Raw genomic sequence first — 25,837 nt, forward strand, 5'->3', positions numbered from 1 at the left:
AAATGGGTCGGACAAGCCGTGATGACCGACCGTATGCATAGACAAGGTCTTGACGGACGTCCAAAAAAAAATTTGGCATTCAAATAGTGCACACCCCTAATTTTGAGTTGTGATGAGTGAATGAATGACTCGAACATTTTCTCCGTTAAAAAAAAAAGAAATATTTATAAAGTTAAAGTTTTGATAAAATAAAATTGTCTTAATTTTACTATCTTTAAAAAAGTAAGTTTGTATTTTCTTTATAATCTTAACATTTCGGGGAGAAATAATTTTGCAAAACAGTCCAATAGGGTAATAAGACTCCGATGAAATATATATACATAGTTAAAAACTGATTAATAGGTTACATTTGACTTTACTTTTTTTTCCTTTTAAATTTTTAGGGGATGAAAAAGTGTAGATGTGTAAGACCATGATGAAAATTATTTAATGCATAGTAAATGTTGAACTAGAACTAGTATACCCTTAAAAAAGTCACCACCATATGAATGTTCACCCGTGGAAATTCATAATGCAAATACATGAGTTTCGCTGAGATCATATCATCGTCCGCTTGTTAGTTTTTGGTGAGATTTTACTTTCTTCAATTTTTATGACTTGTTAGTAATAGTGTTTTGAGGTATTGACGTGGATCGTGTCCCTAACATCTATTTTTATACAGTAGAGGTTTCATAGATAGATCGTTCCGTTTTAGATATTTTAATTAAAACTTTAAGTTTGATAATCAGTATTTTCAAATAGTTTTGAAATTTATAAACTGTTTTTAAATAATTCTTCGATCTTAATTCTTGTGTATGCTTGAGTTAGTTTTCCGCTTAGTAATTATTCATGGCAAGAATTCACTTGGGGACCAACAATGATTTTCGAAAGCCGACCCCGTTGATGCGCTCTTTCTCTTTCTTGTCTATCTCTTTTTTTTCTCATCCATTTTCTCATTTCTTTCTCACCTATGTCAGTCGTTGATATCCACAATCAAAATATTAAAAAGTTTTAAAACTTTGGCTTTGGATTTCATTATAGATTTAAATAGTTTGATCCATGATGATTGATTAAAAGGTCAATAAGGAAGGAAAATCATTTCCTCGTCTTAAAATTGTCGTAGGATGCTATGTTTTGTTTTTGTAATAAAACTTCTAACTTCATGAGTGTGTTTGGTATGAAGGAAATTTTCCAATTTTCCCATGTTTGGTTGGGACAAAAGTTTTGGAAAATGTTTTTCAAATCAACTCATTTTCCTCAAAATTAAGGAAAATGACTTCCCTTCAAAAATTAAGAAAAACATTTTCCATAGCTCTGCTCCAATTTCAAATTATATTTTTTTTTGGAAAAACATCAATTTAAAAAAATATTTTCAATGTCATAAATTATTTTTTACTTGAGTAAAAATAAAAGATGTCTCTCAAAAATAGTTTTCATTAATAAATCAAACACTAAAAATCATTTCCGGAAAATATTTTCTACTCACCAACCAAACATGAGAAAATAAGTCCAAAATCTACTTGTTTTCCAGGAAAACATTTTCTAGGAAAACATTTTCCATGGAAAACATTTTCCTCCATACCAAACACACCCTATATTTCAAATCACGATTTTATTATTGAATGTCTGAACGATTCCTTATTAATATAAAGTACAAACAGAACAAATAACGAAATAATGAAAATTATAATTTTGCATCACGTATAAAGATAAGATCTTTGATATCATCATCACGATCAAATAACTGCATGCATCTTTCCTTCAAGTCCACTTGCACAACAATTTCAGGTCCAATATCATACAACCAAAACATTTGTGTATCTTTCATACCAAAAAATATTAAGTTTGGTTTTCCCAAACCAAAATCAGAATCGTGCACAGGAAACTTACATATACTTGTACACATAACTTTGTCAACTTCATCGTTACCTCCCCATTCTGGTGATCGAAAACTTTCATTATATGAATCAACCAACGTTGACACTATTTCATCTGGTGAATTAGCTTTTTTACATGAAGCAACAATCTTATTCACCGCATTCCTGATTAATATTATGAAATGATGCAATTCCATTTCGGTCTCTCCTGGTATAAATTTAACCGGAACTCCAATCATAAAATTCCCATAGGAGTTTTTCACTTGAGGTAAAAATGTTATTTTGGAGCGCATATTCATTGGAAAATCTAGTAAAGAAGGCCTTAAATACCCGTTTATAATTGCTGTAGCGCGGATAAAAGCCCTCCATAAAATTGCTGTAATAATCTCAACCCTCGAAGGTTGAAAAGTGAAAGTGCATTTTTTTCTTAGCCTTGACATAACATCCTCATGGATGACAATTCTCTTAACAACAATGTCTTGTTGTATAATTGGAATGGGGGTTGACTTGAAAATTCCTGTTATATCTCTTGTTGGAAAAATATCACCCATATTAAAGCTTAAAAAATTAATCTTGTCGATGGGAGTCCCTATTCTACACACTTTTGCCCACTCAGAAATAAATTGAAAATCTGAGAAACCATCCATTGCAGGATGTGAAGTACTGATTGATATAGCGACTCCAGCACATTCAAACTTAGTTACTTGTATAGTAACAATTGGTGAAACCATGAAATTAGTTTCATCGATATTCTTATTTACATGTGGACTAAATAAACCCGCATGACCTAAGTCATTGCGCGCTTTATTTAAGAAATTATCAAGCGTACCATTGGTCTTGGCTTTGGTATAGAAAACACCTTGATCAACACAAAGAATAGAACAATATTTATCTTTCTCATTGTACCTTCCTCCTGCGGGATAAACATGAGTTAATATCTTTGAAAGGGATTGCTCTAGTCGTTCATCCATGTCGATATTGTTATAATTATGAAAGAAAAAAACCATAGAAACATGTTCTTTTTCAGATATTTGGTCGAAGAAAGAGAGATTGTAATGTTGAAGGTGAGGAGGAGTAGGTAAAAATGGCTTAATGAGTTTTGTGCATAAGATTTTAATTTCCATTTTTGCTAACACAACTCAATTTAGGCTACAATTAAATATGTGACAACCTCCCAACTATATATAGGCAAAAAAAAATTATATATAAGCTCAACGTTATACTCTACGTCCTATATTTAATAATATACAAACCTTTCATATATAGATATTTTTTCAGATATTGATTTAGAATATTTAATATATCATACACCTAATTTACAATATTATACAAAAAATAAATTTAAAAAAATTGACTTCGTCTTGAATTCAAACACCATATTCGTCAAAAGATACCTTAAAAACTATAGCACATCACCCAAAATTTTAGATTTAAGTTCTTCAATACGTGACCGGTCATTTTGCATTAATACCCACTCGAAATAGAATTGAATTGCGAAAATTCAAACTTTGAGCCTAAACAATGACTCGACACCAACTTTTACTTATAATTATATCAAAGTTTTAATATAGATTAGATGAATTTGATAGATCTTTTTATTAGTTTGTCCTACAATAGAAGTTAAATTAGTTTATAGAAAAAATAGTGTGTAAGAAAAAAATATTCAATAAAACAATAAGAAAAAATGGGCATAATATAATGTATCTCTTAACTTACCTTATTTTACATTTATACGTGTACAAATAAATATTTAAACTTGTATAGTTGAATAATCAGCAGCGAAAATCTTAACTAAATTTTGTATTGGAAAGATGAGAGACTCTGGTAACCCGACACTAATAGAATATCAAGAATCAACCAAATTTTTATGTATTTTTCAAATATGTCAACTTGTTAATTATTGTACTTTATAGTGTTTTTATGTCATTTTGAACTAACTTATTAATTAATTTTATATATATATATATATATATATATATATATATATATNGAAAAAAACCATAGAAACATGTTCTTTTTCAGATATTTGGTCGAAGAAAGAGAGATTGTAATGTTGAAGGTGAGGAGGAGTAGGTAAAAATGGCTTAATGAGTTTTGTGCATAAGATTTTAATTTCCATTTTTGCTAACACAACTCAATTTAGGCTACAATTAAATATGTGACAACCTCCCAACTATATATAGGCAAAAAAAAATTATATATAAGCTCAACGTTATACTCTACGTCCTATATTTAATAATATACAAACCTTTCATATATAGATATTTTTTCAGATATTGATTTAGAATATTTAATATATCATACACCTAATTTACAATATTATACAAAAAATAAATTTAAAAAAATTGACTTCGTCTTGAATTCAAACACCATATTCGTCAAAAGATACCTTAAAAACTATAGCACATCACCCAAAATTTTAGATTTAAGTTCTTCAATACGTGACCGGTCATTTTGCATTAATACCCACTCGAAATAGAATTGAATTGCGAAAATTCAAACTTTGAGCCTAAACAATGACTCGACACCAACTTTTACTTATAATTATATCAAAGTTTTAATATAGATTAGATGAATTTGATAGATCTTTTTATTAGTTTGTCCTACAATAGAAGTTAAATTAGTTTATAGAAAAAATAGTGTGTAAGAAAAAAATATTCAATAAAACAATAAGAAAAAATGGGCATAATATAATGTATCTCTTAACTTACCTTATTTTACATTTATACGTGTACAAATAAATATTTAAACTTGTATAGTTGAATAATCAGCAGCGAAAATCTTAACTAAATTTTGTATTGGAAAGATGAGAGACTCTGGTAACCCGACACTAATAGAATATCAAGAATCAACCAAATTTTTATGTATTTTTCAAATATGTCAACTTGTTAATTATTGTACTTTATAGTGTTTTTATGTCATTTTGAACTAACTTATTAATTAATTTTATATATATATATATATATATATATATATATATATATATTGCACTGATGAAATTTTAAGAATCAAATAAATTATTTATATGTCTTTTAAAATAAATATTTTAAATTGTTAATAATCATGAATTATATAATTTTTATGTAATAATAAAATAAAATAAATAAATTAAAATGAAGAAAATATATACCTAGAAGATTCCTGCTTCTAGAGTTCTCTACAATAGAAAATAAAAATTTATGTCACAATTTAAAATATTTTAAGTTATTAATTATGTAATTTTATATTTTTGCTGTTAGCTTATTGATCAATATTGTCAGAGTTGATGATAGTCTAATATATATAATCCACCTAATTAAATAATTTAAAGTATTTCGAGATATTTTAAAATCCTTTTGAAAGACACATTATAATATTATATGGTAACTTGTTATCAAAAATTGACAATTAAAAACGCAAACAAGTTAGATTACCCTTTGCCTCTTAATTTTGTTTAAATAATTATACGTATTTTGTCAAAGTGGCGTTGATTTTGATGTATGTTTTCCTTATTACTATATTAAAAACTCATCGTCTTAGAATTATGTAAATATTTATAAGACTTGTTACACATTTTTCTCAGCTTTCTCTATTCCAACTTGAAGAAAGATCCAAAAATTGACTAAATTTTTCTTTCCTAATACTCCAATTAAATTATGTATCCCCAATTTCATATACACTATAGTTTTATTTTTAAAAGGAGTATATGGTGGGAGGTATGTGATATGCTTTCCCTCCACTGATTTAGAGTATATTTGAATTGACTTATTTGAATTGTTTTTAAGTCAAAATATCTTTTAAACATTTTAAACTTAATTTCAAAGTTAAAATAATAAAAATAAGTTAAAAGTCATAAATTAAAATTTTAAATTTATAATTTTTGATTTATAAATAATAATTAAAAAAGTCCATTCAAACTCGCTCCTAGTCAATGGTAATTGGTTCAACTTCTAGAAGCTTCCCTCATGAAACAAATGCGAATTTTTTATTTTCTATTTAGTGTTTAGTATCTGTATTAAAGCTCCACTAATTATCTGGATTCACACTGTATAGAGCTCCATTCGAAGGAGAAAAATTTCCTACCAAAGGTATTTTCATACCATGACTCAAAAGCGAGGTCAAGTGAATAGCAATTTTATCCGTTGCACAATATCCTTTAATGATAAATGCTAATCAAATACATGATCATGTATAATAGATGCAAATGTACTTATGTATATCATTCCTTAAAAAAACCTCAGATACATGCATCACTTTTATTGTAGGTATGATACACCTCACATACATAAACTTTATATATTATAAGATCGACATATAGACACATGTAATTAAGGAAGGAAATAAAAACGATTTACTGACGAGAAGATGAAGTTTACAACTATTCACGATTTACTGACGAGAAGATGAAGTTTACAACTATTCTGATTTTATGTGTACTTAGAAGCTTGTGGTAATTGTATACATTTATAGATAAAATGAACATGAAGATATGTGATTTTGATTAGTGCATGCAACCTCTCAGTATATTTTGTTATCTTATTTTATAAACTATGTTTTGCTTGTTGATATGATTGTATCAGGAGTGAGAAAATTTTGATAGTTTTCATAATTTATCGAATTTTTATTATTATTGAAAAAAAATAAAACTAAAGAAACTTAAATTGCATATTCCAATTACTTGTACATAGCTTAACTAATTTACCGATATTTTGACTATCTTGTCAGAGCTGTTTTAAAAATATCAATAGATGTATATTGTATTTTTAGAGAATTTGATATGAATGCGGAATTGAATGTAAAGACTTTACGCAACTTAGCTTGTTAGTACAAATTAGCATGCATAATGGACCATTTTGTCTCTAAAAGCTTAAAACGTTAGAGAAAATATATTTTTATTATTTAATTGTATTCTCAACATGTCGACCCCTCTCATGTAGGTCTAATACATAAATATGAGCCTTAGCTTGACTTCATTTGACAACTACGCCCTCCAACTTTGTGAGTTCACCAGAGGCACTTACACTTGTATAAAATTGAACAAATAGACACATGTACATGCTTTTCGTGACATAATACACGTAGGACAGAAATTGTCATGTGGGAAAAATGTGTTTATTTGTTCAATTTTATACAAGTGTAAGGGTTTAGTTGTGTACACCCAACGTTAAAGGTCGTACTTATCAACTGAAACCAATTTAAGAGTCATGCTTATGTATAATGCCTTATTTTTCTCATGAACAAAACATGAGAAAAATCTTCTTCTTTTTTTAAATAATGTGGACGGTGAAATTCAATCTAAAAACTCTATCCACTCTAATATCATATTGAAATGTGTGATCATATCATTTTACCAGCCCATACAATTAAAAAAAATATTATTATTTTTAATTATATTTTCAACACATAAAAAATTTAATAGCTTATAAAACACCTAATCCAACATATCGTGCAAGATATGTTTGTCAGAGAAATTCGGTGAGACTCTTTTTGATTTGTTTGGTGCCATAATCATGAAAATTAGAAAACAAAAAATCAAAAGGAGAAGAAAAAATTAATTATTATACTTGCACCAAACAATTTTTTTTTTAAAAAAAAAAACAAAATCCATAAACCAATATTAGATACTATGAACCTAAATGCCCATAGACATGAGGAATTAAAAAAAGGGGGCCCTTGTGGGTTGGCATAAGATCAAAGAGTAAGACTAAGTTGACTACAAGAAGCTTCTCATCTTCTACCTCTTTATTACTTTTATGACCTATATAGATTTAGGGTGTATTTGGTGGAAAATGTTTTCAAGAAAAATAAACAATGTTCTTATTTTATTTTATTTTTTGTTTTTGATAAATAAAAAACATTTATATATAATGTATTCAAATTAAACACCACGGGGTTGGAACTAGGTAGGAATGTGGGGATGATCAATGATGTTTGTGGGAGAGTAGAGATGAGACAATTAATGTTAAATTCTAATTTATAAAATTTGTTTTTTTTTACTTTTTTTTTATTTTAAGATCTATTTTCTTGGAGAAAATGTTCTCCGAAGTATTCTATACCAAACACACCTTTATAGTGCAATAACTATCCAGAAAATTATATATTATTTCCCTTGCTTTTAAATAAAGTGATGCTTTTAATTCGTAATTGTAATTAGGAGTACTTTTACTAACTTGACACTAATTAAATGTGTTGAAGAAAGAAATATTTTACATTATCTGTCCCAACTTGACACGTAAAGTTAAAGGTGTATAAAATTATATAAAAATGAATTTTGGGTAATATAATTTTAGTTTAATTTCGACGTGTCTCTAAAATTTCGATCATAATCTATGAAGATTCTTGTGCTTTACCCCCTTATTTTCAAACAAAATCAAAAAGCTAAAACATCAATTATTTAAAAACGATGGAGAGCATAGTATTTTCATTATTTAATAGCTTTAAATTAATATCACCTCGTTTTTATGAGCAACAACAATTGATAATTCAAATAACTAAAGCTACTAATATTTCAGATTACTGGTGCGATTTCTTACTTTTTTTTTATTAGATATGTTAATAAAAAAGATTATTTTGAGGAACTTAAAAATATTTTTTTTTTTTAAAAAAAAAAAGTTGTTTAAAAAGTTTTAAGACCCATCAAGCATGAAAAATTGAAATAAATTTTGACCAACCGATGGTATTTTATTTTGACCATCACTTTCTACTAATGGTCTCAGTTTGTGCCCTTTAATCCACAATTCCAAAATATTTAGTCATTTTCTATATTTAAAACATGCTTATTTGCCATTTGACATAACTTGTTGTAGGTAGGGTACAAAAAAAATGGTTTGGTACAAAGTAGATTGTGGTATTTTATTCATGTTCCTTTTTAGCTTATGTTCACCTTATATTTAAATAAAATTGTGAAGTCTAATGAACATTTTAAATTTCATGTTTTGACGAAACCACCGTGTTATGGGATAACATTAGTATTTAGGAGTACAACTCTTGCTTTTCTATGTTCCACTTCATGAATATAATATATAAACTTAGACACATTTAATTAAACAATTCATGCTCCTACTAAGTTGAATTTTACATGCAATGATTAGTAGGATAATTGTCTCAATTCTATCAAATTCCTATAGCCAAACAAGAAATTGTTTTACCAAAATTTGTTCCTTTTTTTTAATATTTATTTTTTAGTTATCGGACTTATAGTATTTTTGGCAGTTTCCAAATAAGTAATTGAGTATTTTTCAAAAAAAAAAAACTTAAAAATTGTTATAAATATAAAGTCACAATCAAAATAAATAACTTTTCGCTGGATATATTATTATTATTTAATCAAAATAAAGAACTTTTGACTCTTCAAATTGGAACTATGTCATATAAGTGGTAGAGTCAAAAAATTTCACTAAGAAAATAAAAAAACTTAAAAAGTAAACGAATGAACTACCCGAGTGACTGTTCCACGTCTATTATATATCGGTTAACTTTTTAGTCAAATGAACCTCTTAGCCCAAGCGTACTATGCCCCTAGTCAAATAAATTGGGACATGGGAGTATTTTATGAGTACAATTTCTTCTCTTTTACAATGCTATCTTTATTTATTATTTTATTATGTTATAGAAATGTTTTATTTGTCTGTGGGTGGTGCACTTTTTGGTTGAGTCCATGCTCTTTCCTTTCTAATTTTTTTTATATTTGTGTGTGGGGTTCTATTCTTCTTTCCCAGTAGCTTCAGCACTTAAAATACTTATATTTACCCACCGTCCCTTCCCCTTTTTATATCCCCACACGCACGGCCACTGGATAACAATTTTCTTAAACACAAACTTAAAAACACTCATACACCATCTCATTTTCATTGCCCGTGGACCGATTAATTTAAATTCGTATCGAGTAGGCCAATTAAAAGGAAACTCTCCCTTCTCAAACTTAAAGTCAGAGACTTTTGATTAAGGATCGAGAGATTAATTCCAACTATCATCATCCCACCAAGCCTTTTGATTTTTGTTTCCGTTTATTAACTATTCGATTTTCATAGTTTGACCTGATTAATTTGGATTTGCGGTGGTTGCTCTCTACTAAGAAATTCTCCGTTCTCAGGCTTGAAGTCAGAGATTTCTAGTTAAGGATCGAGAGATATCAACGTCCATCTCACATAGCAAAAACACGTTGAATTGGTGCTCTGCCTTGTTTTTTTGTGTGTCCAATTATGGCTTTCCTTAGGTGCTTTGGGTACAACGTAAGGCGCGCTGGAGTTACTGATGTTCGTGTATTCGCAGAAGGTGATAAAGAAGATGAATCAGATAACACAATGATTGCTGGTGCAACGAGATATACAAGCCAAGAGTTGAAGAAATTCACCGCAAATTTCTCCAATTCCAATTTAATTGCCTGTGGTGGATTTAGCAGAGTCTATTTAGCTAACTTCCCTGATTTATCTCCCAGGGCTGTCAAAATCATGGACAGCAGCAGCGAGCGTCTCAATAGAATGTACAAGCAAGAATTAGATATCTTGATTCAAATCAAACACGACAACATAGTTGAACTTCTTGATCACTGTGAAGATAATGAATTTGGAAACATGCTCGTGTTTGAGTATGTCTCAAATGGTACTCTACAGGACAAACTCCACGAAAACAGAGATAGGACAATTCTTTCATGGAGAAACCGAATGGGTGTGGCATTTCAACTTGCTCAAGCTATTGAGTATCTACATGAAAAATGTCCTTTACAAATTGTGCATAGTGATATCAAGTCCTCTAATATACTGTTAGACGATCAATTCAATTGCAAGCTTTGTGATTTTGGATCCGCGAAAATTGGATTTTCTTCTTCTATTTCACCACCAACGAAGAATCGAGTGATACTTGGTTCTCCAGGCTATACTGATCCTCACTACTTGAGAACCGGCATTGCCTCCAAGAAAAACGACATATATAGCTTTGGAGTCATTATTTTAGAACTCATTTCAGGGGTTGAGGCCTTCTCGTCATGTAATGGGGAGAGGTTAATATCGAAAGCTGCTCCGATTTTGAACGATGTGTCTAAGGTAGCGGAAATGATGGATCCATGCCTCGATAGGAACTACGTATTGGAGGAAGCTAAGGCCATGGTTTCACTTGCAGCTTTATGCCTAAGTGATTTCCCAGGCCTTAGACCCTCTGCATCTGAAATTTTGGAGAGTATGAGAAGTAGAATATCTTCCATCTCCTTTCTATTTTCAGATGGTAAAAAGGTTTGAGCCAGGACGGAGCTACGAAGGGTCGAGGGGTTCATCTGAAACCCCTTCAGTGAAAACTTATACCATTTATACATGATTATTTATGCGTGATACTAGTTTAAGGTTCATGTAAATTTGTATAGGGATTTGTCACAGTTGATAGTTTTGTGTCATAGCTAGGTAAAAAATTAGTTCAAGAAACTCCTTACAAATTGAGAGTTGAAAATTTGATTTGCTACTCAACTATGAAAAATAGAACATATTTGTCTTTAAATTTGGTCTCAAATGTGTCCTTATAGTTGTAGCACTTTTTCAGATTCGTTTCTCAAACTAACAGACCTCCAACATAATACTCTACTTTTTGGGAAAATTAAGCGGAAACACAAACATATACTAATTAATTAGCTAATATATCTATAGTTTGAATTAATTACCGCTCGCAACTTAATTTTAATTTTAGTTACGTGACTTGTCCTCTTTTATACATGTACAAATACAAATTATACACATATATATAATTATATGACATATATACAAATACAATTAGTATCTATTCACTCTTGACCTTTCTCGCTCACCTCTCTCCTCTCTCTCCCGGTCTCACTCGCCCCTCTCCTCCCTCTCCCAATCTCTCTCGCAAGATATATAAATACATATGTATATCAGTTATATATATACAATTATCTGATAGATATACATATATAGTTCGCCTCTCTCCGCTCTCTGTCGTCTCTCGCTCGCCTCTCCCCTCTCTCTCAACTCATTCCCCTCTCTCCTCCGTCTCTCAGTCTCGGTCGCCAGATTTACAAATACATATGTATATTATGTACATATATACAATTATTTGATAGATATAAATATACAATTCGATAAATATACATATACAATTCGCCTCTCTCCTCCCTCTCCCAATCTCGCTCGACAAATATACATATACAATTTATCTTTTTTGAATGAAGGGAAAAGAGTTTTTTGAGTGTATCATACATAATATATAGTCATGTTTACTTTTAACTTATTTTTTATATAATAAAAACATAACTATATTTCTTATATATATTTGCATGTATTTGCTCTTGATTATTATTATTATGTTATAATAGTTGAGTCACTAAATTCTTTTGGGTGTACATAATAGTAAGTAACCAATGATCCTAAATTTAAGCAAATAAAGAGCAAGAACCGGACATTTCAAACACTACTAAAGCGTAAATCACTTCAAATCACGTATAACAAATGAACCATAATTTTCTAAAAATCCATATTAACCCTAATTATTTATTTTCCATTTTTTTCTTCACTTTCCACCCTACACTCCCAAAAAATTTCTAATATAAATCAACACCCTCTCTCACACACACATACAAACTCGAAAAAAGAAGAAGAAGAAGAAGATGGAATTCCGCCTTTGCATAATTATAATTTTGTCAATATTTATCATAATGATCGATCCATCATCATCATCGTTATACAATAATTTTAATATTCAACACAAGAACTTGGATCAGTTATCATCGATGATGCACGGTGATATCTCACCGAGGAAGTGCAATGGTGGCGTTGTGGGAAACTGCATCGATGAGGAGGAAGAAATGATGATGGAGTCCGACATTAGTCGACGTGTCTTAGGAGGAAGAAATGGTTATGTTAGTTATGGAGCAATGTCAAGAAACAATGTTCCTTGTAATGTAAGAGGTGCTTCTTATTATAATTGTCATGCAAATCAACAGGTGAATCCTTATCGTCGTGGTTGCACTCAAATTACACGATGTGCTAGGACCAATTCTTGAATAATCTCAAAAACAACATAATGTTTGAATTGCTTAGTTAATTTTGTTGTTCCAATAGAGGAATCAGATGTAAAGTTTCATTAAAACTTGAACTATCTCAATTTTATTATTTTCTATTGTATTTTCTTCTTCTTGTGAAATAGTTATAGTTTTTTTATTAGAGGGAGAGATTGACAATTCTTTAATTTCAATTTTTCACATAATATATTTAAAATTATACAATTAAATTAAAAGATATTTTGTTACATTCTATACATTTTTAATTAGTCTAATTTCACAAGATTAATAAATCTGTTTTACTCTCTTCAGACCACTTTACTTGCGGTCATAACTAAAAATAGAAGATTGGAGACATATTAATATTATTAAGTGTGACAAATAGGATATAAATGTGAAAGTATTGCTCTTTGTCTTCATTATTGATTTTGCATATATACTTTTTAAGAAACAATAAATAAAAGGATAATTTTATCATATCATCTTTTAAATATAATAAATATAATGTCTTGAAAAATGTAATATATATGATTATAATTTATGATAAAAGTAAATTAAAAAATAATTACAAAATTATTCATTAATTTCATAAAATAGATAAATATTGTTGAATATCTCAAAATAATATATTGAGCAACTATTATTAGATAGAAACGTAAAAAAGGTGACAACTTAAGTGTCTTAGAGGAAGCAATTTACTTTCTTATATTTGTGTGCAACACTATTAAGTTGATTTACACACAAACCCGTCAACATTAATGCGATATCGATGATTAACTACTTATAAAATGATTAATTAAAGACCAACAATTTTCGAGATCATAAGAAAAATGAACAATTTAAAATGACATGAGACTATTTATATTCTTTTAGTGATATTTGTTTGATAAAGATTGAACATTTCTTCTTCTTTCTAATAAGTAATATATTTTTTTTAAAAAAAAAAACAAGCATCATCAATCTCGTACAAAATAAAAAACATTAGTAGTAGTCCATAAAAATATTCCTTCTTTTATCCTTAATCAGAGGTATCAAGTACAAATTTTGTGAATGAGATAGACGTTATTTACGCTTTCTTAAACACAAAAGCCTTAAAAGAATTAAACCTAGATGCATAAATAAGTTGCTATTATCATCATCAAAGTAATATTAAAACTCCAAGAAACAAACCCTAATGGAGCACCCGATTTAGCCGGAGCCGGGGCAGGTAATAAAACCGGGTCAATGGATTCAGCAGGTGTTGGGCTCAATGATGTTTGGGCTTTAGTTTGATTGGGTGACAACACAACAATCATAAGTTTCTGGCCCTTTTCACAATTATCTTTATGTCCACTGATGAAACTAAATGTGCCTGGTCCATCAAATGTGAATCTTGAATCACCATGTTCTAATATAACAATTGGATCCTCCTTGTTGCAATTGTAGTAATCTTCTTTGTAAACAAAAAGAGCTGAATTTGACCCTAATTTATACTTGAAAACTGCAACAAAAAAGAAAAAGAAAAGTCAAATCATTAAATAGACACACAAATTGATTGCACCTGAGTCAGAAATTCTAACGAGGAGATTATAGAGAAAAATATCAAGATGTGTCACGCTGCTTAGAATTTAAACGATCAATTCAAAACAATTTCTTAATCACATTGATTTCAAACCAGCAATCTTATATAAATTTTTTTTACCACATTTGTCATTACACTAAAAGTTTTCTTTATGTCAAGATCTAATGATGGATAAATTTTTATAATCACACGGGTTCAATATTTATTATATATAAGTAAAAATTGACTTGAAATAGGAGAAGAGGATTTACCAATCGTATCATTGACTTGAAAGTGATTTCGTTCAGCCCAATGATTATAAGGTTCAGAAGGATTTAAAACCCAACCACTTTCACCACCAACATAAAATGTATGATTAGCTTCACAAAATGAACCACACGTAATAAACCTCAAAAAAATCAGAAAAAAACAGATTTGAGACAACAAAAACTCCATGAATAATACTCAAATTTTAGATGGAAATAGAAGTTTGTGGTTCAATGAGTGAAAAATTAGCAGTATTTATGGAAAGTGTTAGCTGGTAATTAATTGTTGTGTTAAAATATCATAGTTATAATAATTTGTCTTTTATTGATTAATAAATAAACGGTAATATTATTTTTTTTTTCAGAAAAACGTTGATATTTGGCAAAAAATGTTTATTACACCTCTGGTTTTTGACTTTTTGTAAAGATTTAAATTACGTAGTATTTTGTTTTAATTATAAAGAACATAAAAAAAAATTATGCAAGTTGATCAGAGTAAGTTATTTTAAATTGATTATGGTATTAATTGTAGTTTAATGATTAAGATTATAACTATAGAACATATTATTATAGTAGTCAACACTTTTTGTAACTGTCATATATTGATTAAAATGTTTTATATTTTTTTTGTGTACTTAATTATAGAAGAAATTTGCTTCTTGTTTTTTTTTAAAAAAATTATGCGTGTACTTAAATATAGAAGAAATATGCTTGTTATTTTCTTTTAAAAGATTATATTTCAATGTGTAATGCTTTAGTTTGATATTTTTGATACGTTTCTTTAAAGGTCAAAATTGTAATTTGTTATTATATTATAGTACGTATAAATTGAAGTTGAACAAATTATGGCTACTTATTTATTATATCGCAAACTATCAAATTAATTTAGTATGATAATGGAATAGTATTTTTTTGTGATTTTTCTTGCGTTGAGGTCTATCCGGAACACCTCTCCACGTTTCAAGATAGGGATAATATTTTGTACGCATTACCATATCCAGACCTCATCCGGAGAATCACACTAATTATATTATTTAATGATATTGTAGTATTTTTAAAAATGAAATTACCGAACAAATTTTTTAATATCCTATCATGTATATCCCTAGTTATTGTCTTTAATCTGATAGCGTAATAAGTGTATCATTAATGTTCACTGTTTAAAAGTTAAATCCGTTACATATAAAAGTAATATTGATTTATCAAACCTTGAATGCAATGATAGAGCCACATATAATTGAGGAGTGTCAATCGATACTTCTCGAAATAATTACAATATGTAGTTAGAAAACGCGTCAGTTTTACCCGCGGAACGAATTAAATACATTGTCAACGTCTTAACAGACGTCCATGAAATATTTTGGCCATTTCGTTTCAAAAATTCTAGATCAAAAAAAATTCATAGAGTATAGCACACGAAAATCGATAAAATCTACGTTTACCTACTTTGGGGCTCGTTTGAACTTGAAAATACATTTGTTTTCCTCGTAGGAAGAACTGGGTACATTGCAAGTCTAAAAGACGTCCATGAAAATTTTGATCCATTTCATTTCGGAAATTCTGGATTATAAAAATTTCATTGACTATAGCACTCGAAAATCGTTAAAGTTTGTGATTACCTGCTTAAGGGCTCGTTTGAATTTGAAAATGCGCCCCTTTTTCCCGCGGGACGAACTGGATATATTTCCAACGTCTTAATGTATGTTGATGAAAAATTTTGGCCATTTCGTATCGGAAATTACAGATTACAAAAATTGTATGTACTATAGCACAAGAAAATCGATAAAATCTTTGTTTACATGCTTTGGGGCTCTTTTGAACTTTAAAATGCGTCTTTTTTTCACGCAGGACGAACTTGATACATTGTCAACGTCTTAAAGGACGTCCATGTAAAATTTTGGTCATTTTTTTTTGGAAACTCCGGATAAAAAAAAATTCATAGACTATACCACACGAAAATCAATAAAATCTGCTATTACCTTATATGGGGCTCGTTTGAACTTTAAAATACGTCTGTTTCTCCTTGGGACAAACAAGATACATTTCAACGTATTAACAGATGTCCATGATAAATTTCGTCCATTTCGTTTCAGGAATTTCAAATCATGAAAATTCTATGGACTATAGCACATGAAAATCGGTAAAATTTGTATTTACCTATTTTGGGGCTTGTTTGAACTTGAAAATGCGCCCGTTTCCCCCGAGATGAACTGTATATATTGCCAACCTCTAAAAGGACGTCCATGAAAAACTTTGTCTATTTCGTTTCAGGAAATATCGGATCACAAAAATTTCATGGACTATGGCACAAGAAAATCGCAAAATTTGCATTTACCTTCTTTGGGGCTCGTTTTAACTTGAAAATATGTTTGTTTCCCCCGCGGGACAAATTGGATACATTGCCAACATCTTAATCATCGTTCATGAAAATTTTTGACCATTTTATTTGGGAATTCTGGATCACAAAAACTCCATTGATTATAGCAGACGAAAATAAGAAAAATCTGCATTTACCAGCTTGTGAGCTTTTTAAACTTGAAAATACGTTAGTTTTCCCCGCGGAACAAACTAAAACAATTTAAACATCTCAATGGACGTCCACGAAAAATTTCAACCATTTCATTTTGGGAATTCTATATTATAAAAATTACATGGACTACAACACACAAAAATCGGCAAAATTTGCGTTTACCTACTTTGGAGCTCGTTTGAGCTTGAAAATGCGTCCGTTTTTCCCCTAGGACGAACTGGATACATTGCCAACGTCTTAACGCACGTCCACGAAAATTTTTGACCATTTCATTTCGAAAATTTCGGATAAAAAATTTCATGAATTATAGCACACAAAAATCGATAAAATCGGTGTGTATTTGCTTTGGAGCTCGTTTGAACTTAAAAATTTGGTCATTTTCTCGACGAATTGAATAAATTGCCAACGTCTTAATGGACGTCCATAAAAAAAATTAGTCCATTTCGTTTTTGGGATTTCAGATTATAAAAATTCCATGAATTATAACACACGAAAATCAATAAAATCTACATTTACTTGCTTTGGGGCTTGTTTGAACTTGAAAATGTGTCAGTTTTTTCTGCGGGACAAACTGCATACATTTTAAACGTCTAAACGGGCGTCCATGAAAATTTTCAACCGTTTCATTTTGGGAATTTTGGATCACAAAAGTTACATAGAATATACACACGAATATCGATAAAATTTATGTTTACCTTCTTTGGGGCTCGCTTGAACTCGAAAATGCGTCTGTTTTTCCTATGGGACAAACTGGATTTATTGCCAATGTCTTAATGGATGTAGTTGAAAAATTTCGGCCATTTCATTTTTGGAATTCCGGGTCACAAAAGTTCCATGGATTATAGCACACGAACATCAGCAAAATTTTCGTTTACCTTCTTTAGGGCTCGCCTGAACTTGAAAATACGCCTGTTTTTTCCGCGGACGAGCTGAATACATTGCCAACGTCTTAACGGACGTCTATGAAAAATTTTGACCATTCATTTCCGGAGTTTCAGATCACAAAAATTCCATGGACTATAGCACACGAAAATTGATAAAATGTGCATTTACCTGCTTAGGAGCTTGTTTGAACTTGAAAATGCGTCTGTTTTCCCCGTGGGACAAACTCGATACATTACAACGTCTTAACGAACGTCCATGAAAAATTTTGATTATTTTATTTTGGGAATTCCGGATCACAAAGATTCCATTGACTATAGCAAACGAAAATCGATAAAATATGCGTTCGTGTGCTTTGGGGCTCGTTTGAACTTTAAAATGCGCCTATTTTTTCTCATAGAACAAAATGGATACATTGCCATCGTCTGAAAGGACCTCCATGAAAAATTTCGTCTATTTTATTTTGAAAATTTCAGATCATAAAAATTTCATGGACTATAGCACACTGAAATCAGCAAAAACTGTGTTTACGTGCTTGGGGTTTGTTTGAACTTGAAAATGCATACATTTTCCCCGCGGGATGAATTGGATACATTGACAACGTCTTCACGGACGTCCATGAAAATTTTTGGCCAATTCGTTTGAGGAATACCGGATCACAAAAATTCCACGGACTATAGCACACATAAATCGGTGAAATCTGTGTTTATTATTTTTGGGGCTTGTTTGAACTTTAAAATGAGTCTGTTTTCCCCGTGAGACAAATTAGATACATTGACAATGCCTTAAGGACGTCCATGAAAAATTTCGGCCATTTCATTTCGGGAATTCTGTATCACAAAAATTCCATGGATTATAGCAAACGAAAATCAGCAAAATTCGTTTACCTGCTTTGGGGCTCGTTTGAACTTGAAAATGCTCTCGTTTTACCCACGGGATGAACTAGATACATAGTCAACGTCTTAACGGACGTCCATGAATAATTTCGGCTTATTTCATTTATAGAATTTCGGATCATAAAAATTTCATGGACTATAGTACACGAAAATAGGTAAAATATGCGTTTACCTGCTTTGGGGCTCGTTTGAACTTGAAAATGCGCTCGTTTTCCCCGTGGGATGAATTAGATACATTGCCAACGCCTTAACAGACGTCTATGAAAAATTTCGGCCATTTCGTTTTGGAAATCCGGATCATGAAAATTCCATGAACTATAGCACACGAAAATCTGCTTTTACCTGCTTTGGACTCGTTTGAACTTGAAAATATGTCAGTTTTTCCTGCGTGAAGAACTGGATACAATGCCAACATCTTAATGGACGTTCATGAAATTTTTTTGCCATTTCGTTGCAAAAATTTCGGATCACAAAAATTCTATGGACTAGAGCACACGAAAATCGGTAAAGTCTGCGTTTATCAGCTTTGGAATTCGTTTGTACTTGAAAATGCACATGCTTTCCCCGTGGAACCATTTGGATACATTACCAATATCTTTACGATGTTCATGAAATATTTCGGCCAATTCATTTTGAAAATTCGGATCACAAAAATTTCATGAACTAAAACACGCGAAAATCGATAAAATCTGCGAACGTCCATAAAAAATTTAAACAAAAATAATATCAAAATTTCGATTCAGCAAAAATCCATGAACTCTTACAAATCACATAAAAAATTTAAATTACATTAGATAAAACTTATGTCATAGACTCAACTTAATTATATTAAAAGAATTGATTTACATCATTGACGTGAATAACCATCTTCCACACCAATTGAGATATTAAGGAGAACTGTAACTCAATTTGCAACATATGCAAAGATGGGACAAAAAAAGAACACTAATTATCCCTTAGGAGACAACTCAATCCCAGCCGTTAAAATAATCTCTTAGGAAATCGATGATGATTCTACAGCCCAATAATCCGGCATCTTCTATCAAAACAGTAGCTTTATGCTTCATGTTCACCATTTAAAATTTAGGGGAAGACTAATGTCAAATGATCTTTAGCTTATTTTTTTACTTTCTGCAGAACTGAAAACACCCCAACTATGTTATTTATAGATTGTATAATTGTTTTTGAATAAAGAAATACAAGTGGAGTTTTCTGGTTTTTGAATTGACTAGGGAAGGGATTCTAGGTGAACACAAATCAACAAAACCAATGATTCTGTTTATGTTGAGCTTTCATTTTCTTTGAAGTTGATTTTTGTTGTTGGGGTTGTTGTTTTATGTTGTTTGACTTCAATTTAAGCAACCCCTTTCTTTCTTTCTCTTAAAGTTGTCTTTTTTTTTTTTTTGGAAATTGTAACTGTAATGGACTTTGTTTCTTCATCTGTGTTGCTCAAGAATGCTTGGAAGTGAAGAATTTGAATTGACCTTGAATGGGTATGGCAAAAAGATTATATCTTTTGAGGTTGAAGAGGAAAAAGTATGGAGTTTTGCTTAGAGTTCTTTTTAGTTTATGGTTCATCCTTGAAGGGATTTGCCCAGTAATGGGTGTCAGGCCTCTCAGAGAAAGATATCGTTCGTGGGGAGATGAGGTTAGTATTGGAGTTACATTTTGTATCTGCACTTCCTTGTGTAATTTGTGCCTTCTAAGGATCAATTATCTGGTATTGGAGTGAAATTGGTCCAACTAGTAGAAAGAGTACAGCCTAACAGCTCAATGGAGTATCTGACAGTAAAGATTGCTACTTTAATTTTGAATTATGTATTATTTGTTGTTGCTATTGTTCTGTTCCCCAGTATTGTTACTGTACATATTTATTGTTTGTTATGCTTTACTTGAGCTGAGGGTCTACCGGAGACAGCCTCTTTGCCTTCACAAGGGAGTAGGGGTAAGGTTGCGTAAGATCATCCTCCCCAAACATAACTTGTGGGATTACAATGGGTTTGTTGTTATTGTATTAAAAACTGAAACTTTACTCATTCAAGTGCTCAAGTGATAAAGTGCAAATTGTGTTAGCTAGCTGGTGAAAGGAATTCCAAGCTATTTGCTTAACCTGTATCTGATAGGTTTAGTGCTTCATACTTTATACATCTTACCAAACACAAGTCAGTTTCTCATGCATAAGAGCAATGATGGATTTATATTTTGGAAATTGTACAATGAGGAGATATGGCAATGAAATGATATAACTAGCAAGAAATAATATGCTATTATGTGTCCCCTTTTTTAATAAGGAACTTGCTCTTATGAATATACTTCATTATCGTGAGAAAACACGGAATAAGGTAGGATTTTCTACGGACTGTTTCATGTTTATACCTAGAGCCAAGATATCTGTCACTCCAATCAATGCTGGACACCAAAAAGAAAATCAGGGATGACGAAATGGCTGGATAAGTTCAGTTAATGAGATACGAAAATATTACTGGATAATTCAGTAAATGAGATATGAAATTATTCTGACACCTAGTTAAGACTGGATATCAAAAGTTCACTAGGAAACTGTATTGAATCAAGTTCGACGCTAGCTATATTTGATTTCTTGGTGATTAAGATCAAGGTTACTATCCTAATTCAGTTATAACTTCTTGGAGCTCATCGCTAGAATTGGATAAGTCATGTTATGTGTTCTCCCTGCTGTTCATGCCTAACCATTAATTATATCCTTATTGTTGTTGCAGTGGCTTCTGGTAAGAAAGGATGAGAATGAATTGGGGCCTTTTTCTGCTTGGAATATAACAGGAACTTACAGAGGTTTGTACAGTGGGATGTTTTAGTGCATTGCTGATATTATAAATGAGTGTGGAAGAAAACTTTCGTGTTGCTCTACTCTATATTTTTTTTAAAAAGAAGCCTTCCTGTTGTTCTTCCTTCACTCGTATGCAATATGGGGATAAAACTTTAAAGTGATTGAGTAGGACTCATCAAACACAACATAACAGAAAATTCACGATCACTTCAATTACTAAACTCAGTTGCTGCTTCGGTCTTGAATCTAATTATACCCTCTCCTCGATATTTGAACTGCAGGGTCTTGGAGGTTCCTAGATTCAACAAATAGCTCTTCCAGGTTTCCTGATTTTAGGAAGTCCAATGGCAATTCAGTCCTTGAGTTGATAAGTAATCCAACAAAAATAACTGGTGTACATTATATTCAGGTAATCCTGTCATCATTAAATAAGTGAATTTCTTTATGAAATGCTATGTTAACTCCCTGTTCTCTGCACAAGTACTTGTCTCAAACTTATTAATTGTCTATGTCATGTGTCCCAATAGAGAACAATGTGCAGAAAGTTAAACTAAACTGCATTTTACTTTTAGTCTTTTGGTGTAATCAGTTATACTCTAATGACACTATCTCTATTATTGATGTGTTAGACTCAATTTAGACGTAGAGAAGTGAAATCAGGAGTAGACTTGTATATAAGGTTACAGTAGGACCCTTGTACTGTTTTGTGATATAATTCAAAGTTACCAAGTTCAAAAAAAAATGTCATGTGCCCCAATAGGTTTTTTGAATTTTAAATTGATGACTGGGTAGTTTACTTCTCTTTCTATATCGAGAGAGCATCTATCATAAGTCATACCTAGACTTGCAGCATGCCATGCTTGTTTTATTGGACTTTACTTTGCTTTTCAAATAAAGCATGATGTTTCCAAACAAAAGTTGCAATTGACTGTATGTTAGTAGAAAACATATTTTTTGTAAGGTTTTCTATTTTTGGTATACATCTTGTGTAGTGGTGAGTTTATCCCTTTATTAAAAAGATCTTATTTTTCTAGAACTTCTTTTGTCAAAAATCAAACTGAACATATATCCATAATCATATGGTAAATGTGAAAAATTGCATGTTCCTCATGAAGGCGCTAATCAATGATAGCATAGGTCCAGGCATGAATGAAATTAGACATTTATGCAGAAAGTTTTAGTTAGTTTTTGTTTCATTTTTAGGAAGTTCCTCCGAACCCCCTTCGGCGTAAGATTACACTGTTTATTAGGCATTTCATCTTTCTTAGATGATGATACTTTCAGATGCAGAAATTGTACATTTCTATGGTTTAATCTTTATTTGATCTCATTTCCCAAACAACAGGGTGCAATAATTTTCCATGATGTGTTTGACAATGAACATGGAGTTGGTGCTGCACAAATAAGGGTAGAAGGTGTATATATATGGCCATTTAGACAACTTCGAATGGTAGCTTACAGGTACTAGTTCTTATTTGGTACCTAAGCTGAAAGGAAATTTGTAACACCGTCGTAGGAAATTTCTAGCTTACAGGTACTGGTTCTTAAGATGCTACAGTCCTTTTATTCTGCCGAATGATTCAAAATGGTATTTATAATATAAGAGAATGGATGTCTAGGATGGGTGTCTTTGCTGAGTTTCAAGCACTCTTAAGTAATTCATACCAGAAATTTACATTTGTTACAATAGTTGCTAAAGTCCTTATCTCATGCTTAAGAATTCCAATTTAAGTTTTTTTTTTTCGGGAATTGTCACTCAAGTTACTAAATCTTGTGTTCTTCAGAAAATGGAATTGAAATTTTAGATATTGGTTCCACATCACTTAACATTCCTGCAGATGCTACTGTCATGTGCTTTGTCAACTCATAGTTCTGCTTTTAATTTGCAGTGGCAAAGATGGTGAGTTTGGACAGGAAGACGATTATCTATTATCAAATCCATATCACTTGGTATTAATTACAACAATATGTCATTTGTCCTCAGCATGGATTATTGAGTATAGCTTTGACATGACTCCTGATGATCATCTGTTACAATGAGTTCTGCTGCTGCTTGAATCACTTGACATACTTTAAATTTCTTCAGCAGTGTTACATGCTTTATATTTGAAGAGCATAATGCTTGAATACCATTAAGAATTTGACATGCTTTGACTTTAGTATATGATATTTTGGTAATGGTATAACAAATTTCAAAACTTTTCTCTTCTACTTTCTTAGGGCTCCGTTTGTCTACTGTATGTCTCTTTCTTTAAATTAATCTACCGGGAGTAGCTTTCTGTTAACATTTGAAACTTTAGCACATGTTTGGATACTCATAAGTAGAATTCCCTTTCAAAGTGGAGATGATGAGTGGGGATTATGAATGCTATTCATACCTTTTCTGATGGGCTTCCTTTCCCCCTATCCTTTTCTATTCCCTTCCTTTTTTGTTGTTTCAAAAAGGTTTTTGTGTATTCCATTCTTCCTGTGATAAGAGATTCACATGTTGAAGAAAAATGACCATTATATCTGGATAGCCTTCTTTTTTCTTTTTTCTCCATTTTACCATGTACGAAAATAGATGCTTTTGCTGTCCGGTTTAGCTTCTTCGTAATCAAAATAGCAGAAAATGAGGGCTGCTCTTAATCTTTGTTCTTCCACAGCGGCAGCTAATTACCATCAGATATCTCATATTCTATGGTAATCAAATTGAAATTATTCGGGAAAGATAAAAAGGAGGCTCTTTATCAGGAATTTCTTGTGTTCCGTAATGGCTATAATGCTTACTTCAGATGTACATCCCTTTCATGTGACAATAATATGTACATCCCTTTCATGTGACAATAATATGTACATCCCTTTCATGTGACAAGAATTCGAGTTTAAGACTATCAAGATTTATGTCATTGAAAAATGACTTGCTTTATCTTTGTTGACAGCTTGGAGTTTTCTCCTCCCAGATATTCCAGGAGTCTTCTCGAGATAAAATTTGGAAAAAGAAACACTGTAATAATTTATTTATGTTTCAACATTTATCCAGTTTAATGTTTTAGCTCCTAAGCTAACTTATGTATCTTTTTGTTCCTGCAGCACCGTTTTATGAGATGGAGAAAAATTGTAATATAGAAATTGCTGCACAAGTTGCTCGTGTCTCATCCTCCTCAAATGGTACTTGGCTTTCTTATTTACCTTTCACCTTTGATACGACTCGAGCATCAAGAGGGACTTTCTTCTCTGGTTCATTTGGCTTTCATATATGCTTCCAAATTCATTTATTTCATGAACTCTGTTTTATATAATTTTTACTCCAATAATCATCAAGTAAGGATTTTTTAAATAAGGTTAGGTCAATCATTAAGAAAGGATTTTTGTCATTACTCTTTCAGGTCTCGGGTATTTTAGCTTTTGAGGCCTATAAATGTTCTAAAGTCGATTTGACAAGCTACTTCTTACGTATTCCTTCAGGATCTTCATATGCTTTTCTGCAGCTTAGTGTATCATGATGCAGTTTGCCCAAACAGAGAGAGTGCTGATACCATGTTAAGAAATGGATCTTGAGCCTAACTCAACCCCAAAATCTAGCTCAAGAGTGTTATATAAAGAGACCACCCATTCCCTTCACCACAATATGGGACTTCTTCACATTTTCTTTGTTCCATTTTAATGCATATCTTGATTCAGTATTCAACTTATCCATAAGTTTGTGCAAAATATCAGGAACAAGTGATTTATTTTCCTTTCTCAGATGGAGCTCGTGACCATTATCAACTAGAAGGATTGATAGAGAGCCCTTCAGTGGATGCTGACGGGGACTGTTTCTCACCGATGCTTTTGAATGCTACTTCTGTCAATATAGAGGTTTACTACAACAAAGCGGTGAACTACACATTGATGGTCACATTTGTATCCTACAACACTTCTCACTTTTATTCATATCATTTTTGTAACAGATATCGCTTTGTCTGGATTCTTTAACTTCCTGATCCACCAGATATCTTTTCTGCAAGTGCTCCTTCTGATTCGACAAATGGAACATAGCAACACCCAATCAGTAGGACTACCTCTCTCTCTCTCTCTCTCCCCCCCCCCCCCCCCCCCCCC

General features: G+C 31.2%; 4 protein-coding genes across 5 annotated transcripts in view; 2 read left to right on the top strand and 2 right to left on the bottom strand.

Annotated features, from left to right (window-relative positions):
* Positions 1-1,574: 1,574 nt before the first annotated feature.
* On the bottom strand, positions 1,575-2,986 carry LOC107006805 (pelargonidin 3-O-(6-caffeoylglucoside) 5-O-(6-O-malonylglucoside) 4'''-malonyltransferase-like). The gene has a single exon (XM_015205323.2). The coding sequence runs from the start codon at positions 2,978-2,980 to the stop codon at positions 1,664-1,666; it is 1,317 nt and encodes a 438-aa protein (XP_015060809.1). The 5' UTR covers positions 2,981-2,986; the 3' UTR covers positions 1,575-1,663.
* Positions 2,987-9,497: 6,511 nt separating this feature from the next.
* Positions 9,498-11,315, top strand: LOC107006860 (probable receptor-like protein kinase At4g10390). The gene has a single exon (XM_015205374.2). It carries the CDS (start codon positions 10,037-10,039, stop codon positions 11,066-11,068), a length of 1,032 nt encoding a protein of 343 aa, XP_015060860.1. The 5' UTR covers positions 9,498-10,036; the 3' UTR covers positions 11,069-11,315.
* Positions 11,316-13,940: 2,625 nt separating this feature from the next.
* On the bottom strand, positions 13,941-14,830 carry LOC107005906 (early nodulin-like protein 1). Its single transcript, XM_027913349.1, has 2 exons — positions 14,647-14,830; positions 13,941-14,314 (listed from the first exon to the last, which is right to left on the bottom strand). Exons 1-2 carry the CDS (start codon positions 14,828-14,830, stop codon positions 13,941-13,943), a joined length of 558 nt encoding a protein of 185 aa, XP_027769150.1.
* A 5,033-nt stretch (positions 14,831-19,863) lies between these two features.
* LOC107007657 (transmembrane E3 ubiquitin-protein ligase FLY2-like) overlaps positions 19,864-25,837 on the top strand; it is a 9,532-nt gene continuing 3,558 nt past the window's right edge. For both annotated transcript variants that reach the window (XM_015206350.2, XM_015206351.2), the window contains exons 1-9: positions 19,864-20,596; positions 21,687-21,759; positions 22,036-22,163; positions 23,100-23,215; positions 23,644-23,704; positions 24,676-24,742; positions 24,827-24,904; positions 25,482-25,639; positions 25,728-25,787. In XM_015206350.2, the coding sequence (XP_015061836.1) occupies positions 20,438-20,596; positions 21,687-21,759; positions 22,036-22,163; positions 23,100-23,215; positions 23,644-23,704; positions 24,676-24,742; positions 24,827-24,904; positions 25,482-25,639; positions 25,728-25,787 (900 nt within the window). In that variant the 5' untranslated portion in view covers positions 19,864-20,437. The remainder of the gene's footprint in view (positions 20,597-21,686; positions 21,760-22,035; positions 22,164-23,099; positions 23,216-23,643; positions 23,705-24,675; positions 24,743-24,826; positions 24,905-25,481; positions 25,640-25,727; positions 25,788-25,837) is intronic.

The sequence above is a fragment of the Solanum pennellii genome, chromosome 12, assembly GCF_001406875.1.
Source record: "Solanum pennellii chromosome 12, SPENNV200".
In the NCBI taxonomy this organism is placed as follows: domain Eukaryota; kingdom Viridiplantae; phylum Streptophyta; class Magnoliopsida; order Solanales; family Solanaceae; genus Solanum; species Solanum pennellii.

Coding starts and splice junctions, on each gene's coding strand:
- LOC107006805 (XM_015205323.2), bottom strand. CDS start 2,980: ATGGAAATTAAAATCTTATGCACAAAACTCATTAAGCCATTTTTACCT.
- LOC107006860 (XM_015205374.2), top strand. CDS start 10,037: ATGGCTTTCCTTAGGTGCTTTGGGTACAACGTAAGGCGCGCTGGAGTT.
- LOC107005906 (XM_027913349.1), bottom strand. CDS start 14,830: ATGGAGTTTTTGTTGTCTCAAATCTGTTTTTTTCTGATTTTTTTGAGG. Junction 14,315..14,646: donor TCAAGTCAATGATACGATTG/GTAAATCCTCTT, acceptor TTTTTGTTGCAG/TTTTCAAGTATAAATTAGGG.